We start from the raw sequence: 13482 nt of genomic DNA, 5'->3' as shown, positions 1-13482 counted from the left end.
AATTTAAATTCATACAGTATTAGCATCATCAAAATGATTTCTTCTTACCTCATAATCCTTAAACAGTTGGCGCATGAAGAAAAGCCACCCAAATCCAAAGAATAGTATCTGCAGGAGAAAGAAGATAGAAGGTCAGTGTACATAATCTTTTAAGGAATGTCATATACAGAGTATTTGAGGATAAAGTCTGCTAACTAGACAGTTTATTTCAGCGATTAAAGATGAGATCTACTCATATAAGAACTATTTATTAAAATCCTCAACTTTTGGGAGTAGAGATTGAAATGCTCTTTAATTTTTGGAATCATCCATGTTTTAGAATGTTTTAAGTTAGACAAATATTAAAATATGTTTTTCCTGTAACCTTATGATACTCATTTTATGAGTCAGAGAAGTTAGCAAATAAAAAAGTAGTCAGTGAAACTTGCTTTCTTACAGATGATCCCTGTTTGCAAATATTTAAAAAAACAACTTCATGGGAAAGAAAAAAAGAAAAAAAGAAAAAAAAAGGAAAGCAGTAGAAAGACTGGTATTTTTTATGTTTTCCTTCATGGAGCTTTCTTAGCTTCTCCACTTTATATGGGTTGTGCTCCTAACCCACACAAAGTGGTTTCCATCTCTGTGTAAAACCAAGGGGTTGCAGGATCTCACTTTGCCAGTTTGGGTTCAAGCAGACATCAGGGATAGCAGCCACATGACAGCTTTTTTCAGTGTTCTAAAGCTGGTTTGTTTTTCACTGGTAAACAGAACTCTCTCTCTCTCTCTCTCTCTCTCTCTCTCTCTCTCTCTCTCTCAGCTAGAGAACAGTTTAGCAGAGGTTCCTGCTGTGTCCCTCCTACCCACCAAACTCATATTTTCAGCCACATTCTTTAGACACAATAGCATAGTGGGTTAGGACAGATTTTTCTGGAGAATACCTTTGCTGAGAGAGGTTTTAATTTGGGTTTAAAACTTGGTATCATGTGCACATTTTGGGATTATATGCATTTTCCAGAGAGAGGTTCTAAGGTATTCACTCCACAGTCAAAGGCTTCCAAACAAACAAACAAACAAACAAACAAACAAATAAACAAAAAAACCCAAAACACTGTTGAAGGATGAAAAAGGATTAGGCAGGTAAAAGATAGGTGATGGGGGTTGGAGGACAGGGTTATCTTCCCAGATAGCAAAGTGCACGGGTAAGGCACACAGGTATGAAACAGCATGGCACATAAATGTCTAATCACTATGTTATTTTGTACACCTGAAACTAATAAAAAAATGTTTATAATTTTTAAAAAAGAAATAGCATGGCATATACTGGGAACTACACATGCTTCGGTGCTGCTAGAAGATAAAATTCAGAGAAGGAAGGGGTTAAGACTGAGGCTAAGCGGGGATCAGAGGACCAATGACAGGGAGCCCTGAAGGCCGCCCTAAGGCACTTGGGTTAGTGTTGGGTGATGAGGAGTCGGTTAAAGAGGGAGAAGAGAAAACGTGGAGAGGTTTGTTTTATATGGAGCGCTATGGCGGCTATGAGTAAGCTCCATGGGAAGGAAACAACACTGCAGAAAGAGCAATATTATAGCAGGTTGCCATAGTAGTCCAGGTGAGGAATGACAAAGGCCTGAATTAAGACACTGGTAGTTGGAGAAGGCAACAGAGTTGAGTATTTAAAAGGTAAAATCCACAAGGGGGAATAAAGGATGAAGAGTGAGGCCACCAAATTTATACAAAGAATATTGGGGGAAGAAAAAGTTTGGGAATGGCGGTGGGGGTTGGGAAGATGACACATTCACTGTTAGAAATGCTACGTGTCGGAGGGCCATCCAGGTCAACACAGAAGACAGATTAGGAAGGCAGGACTGAGATACACCTAAGAGCTGAAACCCCCCAAGTACCTACAATCACCCAGGAATAGTACGTAGAGTGAGGAGAACAATATGCCAAGAAGAAATCACTAGAGGGTAGGAATGGGAAGAAGAGACCAGGAAGGAGAAAGAGACAGACTGGTCAGAGAAATAATGGAACAAGGAGAGTGTGGTATCCTGCAACCAAGGGAATAGAGTTCAAAGGAGTCTTAAATGAAGCAGAGAGGGACAATAAAACCAGCACTGAAATCTGTTCAGAGGATCTGGTAACTTGGGGTTCAATGCTGACCTTAAGGAAAACAGTCTGAATAGTGAGATGGAGGCAGGAACCAGACTAGCCGGCTGGGAGCGAATGGGGGTGTAAGGCAGTAGAGACCATACGCACAAATTACCGCAGGGAGAGCCAAGAATGCGAGGGGGAGACAGAGACAGAAAACTTTAGATAGTAGCCTAGAGAAGAATATGAGATGAAGGGAAAGTGTATAGGCCAAGAGGAAGAAAGCAGTAGAGGAAGGGGATAAACCAACGGGAGCAGGAACTGATGGAACACAGAGGGTGAGTTGATGATATTAATTTATTATTAGGACTAGCAACCGTTTATTGACCATTTACTATACTCCAGGAACTCCAAATGCTTAGCGTTGTAATCTCATTAAATCAGAAAAAGCCAAGAAGGTTTGACTGGCCTCCTTTCAGAGAAAGCTGAGGCTTACAGAAGTGAATCCGTTGATAGTAAGTGTCATGGTGTGACTGACTCTAGAGCTGGTGCTTTTAACCACTTCACGATAAGCTGCTCCAAGATCAAAGGCAAGGTGGAGAGGATGGCCTTACTCAGGAGTAGGGGGCACCTCATTTTCTGACATGGGAGGGAAGGAGTTAGGAATGGCTGTGGACACAGGTGACAACTCAGAGTGAGGCCAGGAAGTAGGTCACCTTTGGTCTCACTTTTGCTGATACAGTAGGAGTCAGTCATCTGTTAAGAGTAAGAGGTAAGGATAGAAAAAAGGGCTCCGAAGAGAGTGATAAAGACTCAGAGAAATTATGAGGGGACTGGAACAAGCAGCTAATTAAGGCCAAGAAAAAAAAATGATTCAGTGAGCCCAAGTTGCCCTTAAACTCAGGGAGTCCCCAATCTGCAGGTGTGGAATTTTCTACGGCAGACTTCAGGCCCCTGAACCAGTAGTAGAGAAACTGTAGCAGTGATTCAAGTTGTGGAGTTTTATATTACATGTGGGTAAAGAAACAAGAGGGTAAAAATAGCTTAAATGCATGAATCCAGACCAAGCAGAAAAGGAAAGGGGCGAACAGATGGGAGAAAGTATCCCTCGACTACCTAGGACACTCTTTGGTTATTATAAATCATCATCACCAGTGGAGACATTTAAATTCAGAGTTTAGAGGCCACCTTTATATGACTGATGAAGTCACGACTGAAACTGGAGAAGTCAAGCATTTAGAACTGGAAGTGGTGTGTAGGATAGAGATAAGAAAGAAAATAACATACATATTAAAGACCATCCTGAAATGGAACTTGAAACAAGAAAAACAAGCGAAAATGATATTCTACACGAGGGGATGGGAAATGGAAGAAAAAGAGAGATCTATACCTTTAATACTTAATAGTGGGCTCCTTTCACAACGATAAGAAAGCTTTAAAAAAAAACCAACAAAAGACTTTTTAATACAACTTGAAAAAAGTTAACTGGAGAATCCTTTAATTCCAAGATAAATATAAATTCTGGCAAGATTATAGAGGATCTAAAAAGCATGTAGAAGGGATAAGCACTCTCAAATAGTTTTGCAAATAAAATAGAAGGTGCATAGCTTCTTATTTAAAAAGAGAATTAATATTTAAAAAATTGTACAGTCTTGACCTTGGGACTTAGAGTGTACTTTGGAACTGATAAGTCTTATGACTATATAGACGGTTCAAAACATGAGTTAGATAACAGCTGCGTTTACAAAAAATGACTCCTACATTAGAAATTAGCTACAGATTAAAAAAAAAGAGAGACAGCCATTGGCAGGGCAGTTATTAAAGAACTGACTGAAAAAGGCCCCTTTCTCAGATCATTTATTTACCCTTTATTCATTTAACAAATATCTTTTAGTGCCTACTATGTGCCAGGTCCTAGAGCTAGAATGCTGAACGAGGGCATGGATACCACTCTGAAGGAGTTTATAATCTATGGGAGAGATAGATAAGTAATTACAAAACAATGTGATAGAGTTGTATAAGGGAAGCGGGCAAAGTGAACTATGGAAGCATGTGCGGGGATACCCAGTCCAGGCTAGGAGATGCTTCGTGGGTGTTCGTGCTGAAATCTGAAGGCTCAATAGGAGTTAGCCAGGAGACAGAAGTGGAGGGGTACCGGAAAAATGTCCAAAAAGTGACAACAGACTGTGTGGAAATCTGAAGGCAGGATAGCCTGGCCAGATTCAGGAAACAGAAGAACGCTAAAAGTAAGGCACCCTTTGTAAGGCTACAGTACAAAGGGAAGTGAGAAATAGCGAGAGCCAAGGCTGGAAAAGTCAGAGCTGGGGTCTCATAAGACACCCTATAAACTGTATTAAGGATTTGAACTTTATCCCGGGGCATGGTGAACGATCTCTACACCAAGATGTTACTTGAGGCTGACCAGCTCCAGTATATGACCTCTAATTTCAGATTTCATTTTAAATAAATCTTTCAGTTCATACAAAACAGGAAAAGTGAGGGGCAGGTGTTTCTAAGGTAACCACGCCTCTCTAGACAGGTGCTTTTTAATAAGCAAATATTTAGTAGGCCTCTAATATGTTCCAGCAATTCATCTAGATGCTAGAGAACAAGAAAGAGAATATCCTGGACCTCAGGGAGTTTACAGCTGACAAACACCCAAATAAACAATAGTGATAGATGCTAAAAAGAAATTAAAACAGAAAAGAGACAGAAGGTGGCTGGAATGGAGGCTACTTTGGGGGTTGGGAGTCAGGTAAAGGCTTCCTGAAGTAACATTTTTACTGACACCTAAATGATGATGCAGTAGCCACATAAATATCTACCAAGAATACTCCATGCAAAGGAGGTCTTAGTTCCTCATTTGTACAGAGCAGGTCTGAGAATTATATTTGATATTCCATGTGAAAGTTGAAGTATTATTAATTATATGGCATAAAAGGTCAGAAAGCCATTTTCATGGTTCAACTTATCAATTATGTCTGTATTGAAAATCTTAGAGGCTACAATTCAATGCCAATTTCCTCACTGACATTCTTATTTTGATTCTGAGTGAAAAAAATGGTACTTAAATACTGTCATTTTCCTTGAGTTGATACTAGGGCTAAAAATAACCCTGAGTTGTCACCCAGGGCAACAGGAAGCCTTAGAAAAGTTTGAAAAGAAAATTACATGTCCAGATTTTTGTACATCAATACATTTGAATATTATGCAGCTGATAAAAACAATAATTATGAAAACTATATAAAGGATGGTAAATTTAAAAATAAAAACTTATTTTGTTAGGGTGTTCCTTGTTTCATACTTTCTAAAATGTTGCAATAAAAGTTTTTTAAGAGACAAGGACAAAGTTCTCCTCCAAAGACAGAAGCATTAGGATGAAGCAAATGAAACCTGGATCAAAAACCAAAGATTTAATTCACTTTAAATCCCCAAAATGAACTGTTTCTGTCGTTTGCCACTTGAAAACAAGAACAATTCGGAAAAAATAAATTACTGGAAGAATGAGAGGGGAAAGATCAATAATTAGACAGTCTGAGCTTCTACAAATATTAACAGCTGGCCAACATATATTTATCGAATGTTTGCACTTGGAGGGGGGATACAACTATGCACGTCTCAACATCTCAAAAAATAAACTCATAAACAAATACATAAATGGTATCAGCGTTGTGATAAATGCTATGAAGAAAAAAACATAGAGTAACTCAAGGAATGACGTGGTAAAAGCAAGAAGCTCCCCAGAGAAGCTTCTACAGAGCAGGGAGAGTCAGTGTCTAAATTATGTTTGTACCCTCCGAGCTTTATATAAACGATCGATAAAAGTTCGTTGACTGTGCGAATGAATGAACGTGGCTAATAAGAACGGAGGGTCAGAAAAAGATCCGAAACGCATGGGCAGCAAACAGAGGATAAAGAATGAGGTGTCCGTGCACAACCGAAACCTAAAGATCTAAGCGATGGTGGCAAATTCCTCCGCACCCGGATGCAGCATTTGACAACCAGCAAAGTGCCCACGTGTCCCCAGGAGCCAGCCCCGATTGGCCCGAGGCGCACTCCGCGCCCGGAACCACACGCTTCCCCAATCCGTGGGTCAGCAGCTCAGTCCAGAGCTTCGGGGCGCTTTGGGGACCTCGCCCTTCTCGCGGCACCAGCTCTGAGCACTGAGGCCACCTGATCCCTTCCAAGGATGGACGGGAAAGCGGAGGGTGAGGGGCAGTGGGAAGATGGAGGCTGGGTCGGGGCGCCTCCAGACGAGGGCGGAGGGAATCGGACTCTGCAAATGTCACACCCTCCCGGGGCCCGGGCACGGATGAGGCAGGTGCAGGCCGCAGGCTGCGAGCGAGACCCGGGCCAGCCGCATCGCGGAGGCCCCGAGACGATTGGGGAAAGTGACCCTAAGGAGTCCTGCGGCGGAGGCAGTGGCTCACCTGGGAGGTAATCATGATGCTGGAATCTATCAGGAAACTCATGGCGAAACGTAGAAAGAGCGCGTGCCTCGACGTTCCACTCCCCAAGGCCACAGCACCCTCCAGACTCCGGCCCCATCACACCCGCGGCCTTCGCCCGGGGGCCACCACCAGGATCGCTGTTCGCCAGCCCGACGCCATCAAGCTGCGTCCCAGCCACCCAATCAGCGGCCACATCCAGTGCTTCCCGCCTCCGGCGGCTGGGAATGGGCGGACGCGAGGCGCCCGGGAGCGGAGTCTCCGGGGGCGGGGCCAGGGAGATGTCACTTTGGGGGCGGGGCTTAGTTAGAGGTGTGCTGGCCGAAAGGGGCGGGATGAGACGCTGGTCTGAAAATCCAAAAGCAAATGTAACGTAAGGTAGTATTTACATTTCTGAGGCTGAAGGAGGTGGGGCCTCAGCTAACATCTTGTTTTAAGTAGTAATTCCATTTTGTAATGGTCATATTGGTCATGGCTAATAAGATGAAGTTAATAATGATTATTATAATGAGTTAGACCCTAAGTCGGGCATTGCGTTTTAAATGTTAAAATGTATACTGGGTTCCACAAACAACTGCACAGCTACAGGTGAGGGAAGAGTGGGAGAGCAGGTGAGATTTTAACAAATACAGCTAAGCAAGTAAATTTCCGATGTGATAAGAACAAAAAACGCGCACCATCTAGAACAGGGGAGTGATAATCTCATACTTGGTATCCATTAGCCCACATCTGGAGTACTGCATTCTTTGTACCACACTGTTAAGTGGCACCTAGGTGTATTGGAGCACCCTCAGAGGTGAGCCACCAGACGAGGGTCCATGAAAGGAACTGAAGAATGAAGACCCAGGAACATGAAAGCTCTCTTCATGTGAAAGAATATGTAGAATTGATATGGCCCCAAGAGACAGTTGTAGGACAAAAGACTGAAAGTTAAATGAAGTTTGATTTAATTCAAAACAAGGAATAATTCAGACTCTGAAGATGAGTTATTTTAGGAACTACCCCCCCACACACACACACACACTTACAGTTGCTCATATGTACTTAATTACTACTTTATCCATTCAATACTCATTTCGTGAAGGCTTAATTCACTGCTCTGGGACTTATCGGTTCCCACTTGGGCTCTAGGTAGACTTGTAGCCCCTGGAATCTCATAGTCCTGGAAGCTGCCTACAGCTGAGGGCAGTCACCCAGTGTGGGAGTGGCTGCAGTTAAAGCTGCTGTCAATATCTAAGTACAGCCTTGAGTGGACCTGGCATCTAGGACCCGAGTGCTTAGACTACTGCAATCTGAGTAACAGACTCACAAATGTATTACACACAAGGGAAGGTGTCTCTCTTTCTTAGCATTGAACTCTGCCATACCAAGCAGCCAAACTACCTATCAGATGTCCATTCCCTCCCTGATGCAGAAGGCCAGGGAGCAGTGGAGGCAGCCCTACTCTTGGAGAGTCTTAAACCAAAGAACTTTGTGTCCCTGGCTACATTTGTCAGGGAAGCAGGTAGATGCCTCCACAGATGATACTGTGTAGGCATTTACCTACACATGACAAGTTAGAATCCCTAACAGATTCGAGGCCATGTGATAGTAGTGCAAAATGCTGGGAGAGCTTATGGAGGCAAACAGCTTACCTTGGTGACTTACTGGGGTGCGTGGTGGGGATCAGAGTCTCAGTGAACCTGGCATAGCAGAGAAAGGTATGCAATCCTGCTAGCCTCAGACCTGTGCAAAGCTTTGAATGATACCATTCAGGATTCTCCCTACTGTAACGCCTGTGTCCAGGCCAAGGACAGGCCTGGGTGACCCAGTGAACTACTACCCCCTGCTTTTGATTGTAGAACGTCTCTAGAAACCTTCACACTAGATGAATAGCTAATCAACCTCCTCTCAGAGCAAGTCTCTTTCCCAAAATAGCTTGCCCTCCCGTCCCTACCCTGGTACTCTGCTCCTAGTCCACTCTAGCTGCTATCCTGTTCAACAGTGAGATCTGCTGCTGCTACCTCCGTCGACTGTCAAGACACCTGGGCTCTGACTGAGCCCCCAGTTTGTGACCCATTTTCCAAGGGTGCTATCCAAAAAATTTCATGTTCACGATTACTGGCCATTGTTTACCATTGATCTAGAGATTGATAGCCAGACAGATCTGCCATTAAAGAGTACTGACAACATGACCAATCTATGTCCCTTGGACCAGTGTTTATTCACATCAATTCACTGTACCCTTTTCCATAGCAACTACAGTGTTAATACCTCCTATCTTCTCTCATCTTCCGGCACCATCCACATCCTGACGGCTAATATATTTCCCTCTTCCGCCAAATTTATACAAAAGGCTGAGTCCAGGAGTTGACCCTAACACTGGGACCCTGTGAAACACCCTAGCACCCCTTCTCCATGCACACATACAGCGCCTGCCCATGCCAGTGGCTAAATAACTTCTGCTAGAAATTTTGTTTTTAAACTTTTTATTGTGGTATAGTAGTAGATTCATATGCAGTTGTAAGTTTGGAATCTTTTTTGATATATGACATTGAGATATATGACAATTCCATGGCCTCCTACTCCAGCTGCTTCCCTCCACACACAGCCATCCTGTCGTGTAGCTTTCCTTGCTCTGACAGGTTCACTGAGACCTTGGACCCCACCGTCTACCCAAGTAAGCCACCAAGGTAAGCTGGCCAGGAAGCCCCAAATTTTCAGAGAGAAAGCACTCACCTCCCAATGGTCCCATGCACAGCTTCTACAGGGGCGTCTAGAAAGTGTCTAGGGGCAGTTTTCTCAATGTATGGTGCTCTCCCTGCCTGGGAAGCTCATTTAAAATGTAGATTCATGGGCCTTAAGGCAGACAGACCAGTGGATTTCTGAGGGTGGCTTCTGGAATTGTTAACAGCTTTCCAGGAGGTTCTTACAGACGCTAACAAGGCTGGAGGACTGGCTGTGAGAATCAAAGGTGTCTTAGGACAAATCAGGACCTTCACAGTGGGTAAAGGTCAACTCTGATTTGCCTGGAGAAAGGGGCTGAGGGCCAGAGTGATGCTAGCTGTGCTGTTTTTTTTTTTCTCTCTCTAGGCATGCTCACTCCACTGCCTGAGCACAGCCAAACAACCACCTGTGTTTTGGTTCAAAAAATTCCTCTTACTTCCTTGAATCTAATTAGTTCTTTCCACTTATACAGTCTTATTTTGGCTATGTTGACCTTGGCCCTGACCTAGGATGCTCTCAGGATGTCCTGTCCAGGCTCTTGAGAGGTTCAGATGAGTTAGAATTAACACTGAATCAAGTGCGTGGTTGTTGTTGAGGCCATATTCCTGAAGAATGAAGAAGCATTAAATAATTGTGTGCCCCTGTGCAAGTTACTTAACTCTCTGTACCTCATTTTCCTCATCTAAAAAAATAGGGATTATAATAGCAGTTTAGCGCATAAAATTTTGAGGATTAAATAAGGAATACACTTAAACCCTTAGAAAAATAAGTGCTTTGTAGTAAGTTTGCAATAATTCTTACCCATTATTATTACGAATTTACATTCACAGTTTTCCTTCATTATTAATCAGTTTAAATGTATATTTAAAACTTTTGGCTACCAATTATTCAAATTGAACCGAAAAGGCTGATAACTGTATATCTCCCAAATTTGGAAAGACTCAGAGGCATTATTTAAAATACATAACTTAAAATTTTTTCTTATTTATTAGAACTCATTTGCAGATTCCCTACTAATATAATTCTCATGCAGAATTAATTTGATCCATTTAATGTGTGAAAGGGAAGGATAGAGAGAGAGGAAATTTAAAATTGAATATATAAATTAAAATTCATAATGAAAAGTAATAGATGTTCATGCTCTTCCATCAGAACTGTTCTGAACTTCTCCACACTTAAATTTGGGTCTCCTGCCCTTTGGGCCTGGACAGTGCTAAAGGCTTTCCGTACCTCCCCACTCCTTAGTACCCCAGGACTAACCCCTTAGGATAACTAATGGTGGGAACATTTCCTCATTTTCCAGAAGCCCTCACCTTTATCACTGGGTGTGATTTACCACCTGACTTTGGTCAGGTGATCCTAAAGGAGCTCAATGCAGGCATATTTCTAAAGTCGGGAATATTCATTCTTATTCTTGGCTACTCAGTTACACACCCATACCCAGGCACATGTACTTTTTCATTTTTGCCCAAAATGGATACAACAAGCAGAATGTTTTGCTATATACTGTTTCACTTAGAAATGTATCATGGGCATTTTCTCAGGCTGAGGATTTTACAGCATTTTCATTGACTCAGTGATATCCATCATAGGATTATACCATGATTTATTTCACCAGTCTGCTTTTTTGTTTGTTTGTTTTTTATAATAAAATAATATTGTGGTGAAGATTTTGGCCCATAAGAAACACTTACCAAGCCTTCAAGTTTCCCTGGGCAAGGGGCAGTCACCATGGGTGTGACTTAGGAAATGGCTTATTTAACATTCCATTACATGGCCCTTAAGTCAGACTTATATATTATCTTCAGATCCTCCATATTTTTGTGTTCTATTTATTTGTCAAGATCTGAAGGAGGCTTATTAAGTTCTCTCACTACTATTTTTCTGTCCATATCTCCTTGTATTTCTGGCGGCTTCATATAGTCCAATGCTTTATTTTTCAGTGCAAAATCTTTCATGTTATGGCTTTGTTGCATACTATATTTTATATCAAGAAAAATAAATATTATAGTTTGGTTTGATGATTCTTCCTTCTTATTTTGTGTGTGTGGTTTTAATCTCACCCCCCTTGTTTTGTCATATCAACTGCATGTTTCTTAATTTTTCCCCCTAGTACTTTGGGAGACCTACATTTTTATTTTAAAATAACACATGCAATCCTATATTTTTCCAACTACTCACCTAGAGACTAAATAATATCTTTGTAAGTTAAGAATATCATGACTTTCTATGTCCTCATATTTCTTCTTCTCCCTTCCTCCCTCTTCCTCACACGGTTCCCAAGTTTATGTTGATATAATCTGGAGTTTTAAGCCTTAATTTAAAAAATTTACTATGTGTGGAGAATTATTTATGATATTTGTATTCTGTTTGTAACTATGCTTAACTATAGTATGTTTAATTCATTTTCTGCTTAATATCTTCAGTATTCATCACCAGTCCTTTTCATACTTTGCCTTCTTGAACTCTTTAAAAATTCTCTTTTGGCTTGAGTGGATCATGACACACATTTCTCTTTAAAGAAAGAATTTGTGGGTATTTTGAGTTTTTGCATAATTGAGAATGCCATTCACTTACCTTCACTCATAAATGAAATTTGGCTTATTGTGGAGTTTTTGGCGGAAATTTTTCATACTTAACATTCTACAGATGTTCTATTCTTTTCTGAAATTTAATATGTTTTGGAGCAGTATCAAGCCAAAATCTTTACCACAGTATTATTTCATTATAATATATTTTCATCCTTTGTAGGTAACTTAATAAACATCTTGTTCATCCAAGTTGGAACCGGAGGGACTAACTCCACATTTGGAGGGATGGCTGAAATTAAGAGCTGTGACTTTTGGGTTTCTTGTCCTCACCCTAGCTTTTCTTTTCCATTAGAGCTGTTACTAATCCCCATGTCCAATAGTGGTCTCTCCCCCGACCCCTCCAGACCATGTGCACAAACCCTTCCCTTAAATGTCCGTATCCCAGCTGAGTCTAATATGTCCCATTTACTAATAACACCATGCTAAATGATAGTAATTATATCACATAGAATAATATTTGTGATGGTGATGAGAGCTAATACTTCCCAAGTGTTTCCCATACCAACTTCTGTTCTACAGTCTTGGCAGGTACTAACTCATGTACTCCCTAATTTAGTCTCTGACTTGCTTCCATATGGCAGAGGCCATCGTTTCCTTATCTGTTGGAAACATATTGAGCACATTGGGACACTTGGGATTCCAGGCTGAAGAGAATGGGGCTCAGACAGAGAAAGAAATTCCCTGTTTCCTATTTAAGACTCACTTTCCAACTCCTCTTTTTCTCATCCTAGAATCTTTCACTTTCCAGGACTTAATACTGAAACAGCCATTCTCTTCCCAGGAAGCTGCACCTCCTACTCTAGGGTCACACCTGGATAAGAAGGTGAAAACATAACTGTTCATTAGCAGTACACAAACCATGGTTTTCTTATATTTCTAAAATTGTAGAATCAAGTCTTTATACTTGCAGCTAAAAATTTATCTAGATGTTCCCTCTTCCCCCTCCTCTCCCGTACATGGTAAATTCCTTCCAATTTGCTGTTTCAGGTCTTTGATCAGCGCAGAAGTCTCCTCCTGTTGTATCTTTGATGCTTATGGTTCACTTGCCCTGATTTTCCCTGAGGAGTACCAATAGCTATGTAGTGGGTTTCTATTGCCTTTTTCCATATCTATGATCTCCTCTCTGATAATTTCCATCTCTTTTCGTCCTCTTGGCATTCTGGGAGAATTTCTGATGTTTATCCTTTACAAAACTGATTTGACTTTCTGTGTTGCTAAGTCTGCTCTTTCATTCCTCTTAATTCTGCTGTGGCACTGTTTGCTAACTCTGCCAGCTCCTTTCCCATCTCAGTCTATTATCTTATTATCTTATATTTCGTCTCTTGTTTTATAGAGTCCATGTTTTCTTTAAAAATTTTTTGAGAGCACAAAATAGATTCAAAGTTTACTTTTACTTTCTTAGGTAAATATCTTTGGAAATTATGCTATTCTTTTACTTTTGGTGCTCACTGTTTGTTTTCTTCTAAGGTCCCTGAAACAAAAAGACAGGTTGTCAGCTGTCTCTTTGTTGTTATTTTCCTTGTCTGTTACTTATCTGTAAAGAGGAGGGTCTCAATCCCAGTGAATATGTAGGACCACACTAGACACAGTAATGAGGTCAACAGGATTTTTAAAAAGTCAAGAAGGGTCTTTGACTACTAGACAAGTCAGTACCTAAAAAATATTTAAAG

At 41.3% G+C, this 13482-nt stretch overlaps 1 protein-coding gene across 2 annotated transcripts in view; it reads right to left on the bottom strand.

Annotated features, from left to right (window-relative positions):
* The window catches only part of GPR89A (G protein-coupled receptor 89A), a 32659-nt gene extending 25961 nt beyond the window's left edge, over positions 1 to 6698 (bottom strand). The window contains exons 1-2 of one of the 2 annotated variants that reach the window (XM_019740018.2): positions 6498 to 6698; positions 49 to 108 (exon numbers count right to left, since the gene is read on the bottom strand). In XM_019740018.2, the coding sequence (XP_019595577.1) occupies positions 49 to 108; positions 6498 to 6539 (102 nt within the window). In that variant the 5' untranslated portion in view covers positions 6540 to 6698. Of the gene's footprint in view, positions 1 to 48; positions 109 to 3457; positions 3496 to 6497 lie in introns of those variants that run through there. The other variant, XM_074319270.1, reaches the window with a different exon arrangement.
* Between the last annotated feature and the right edge of the window lie 6784 nt (positions 6699 to 13482).

The sequence above is a fragment of the Rhinolophus sinicus genome, linkage group LG14 (genome assembly GCF_036562045.2).
Source record: "Rhinolophus sinicus isolate RSC01 linkage group LG14, ASM3656204v1, whole genome shotgun sequence".
In the NCBI taxonomy this organism is placed as follows: Eukaryota; Metazoa; Chordata; class Mammalia; order Chiroptera; family Rhinolophidae; genus Rhinolophus; species Rhinolophus sinicus.
This window is presented reverse-complemented; position numbering and strand designations above follow the sequence as displayed.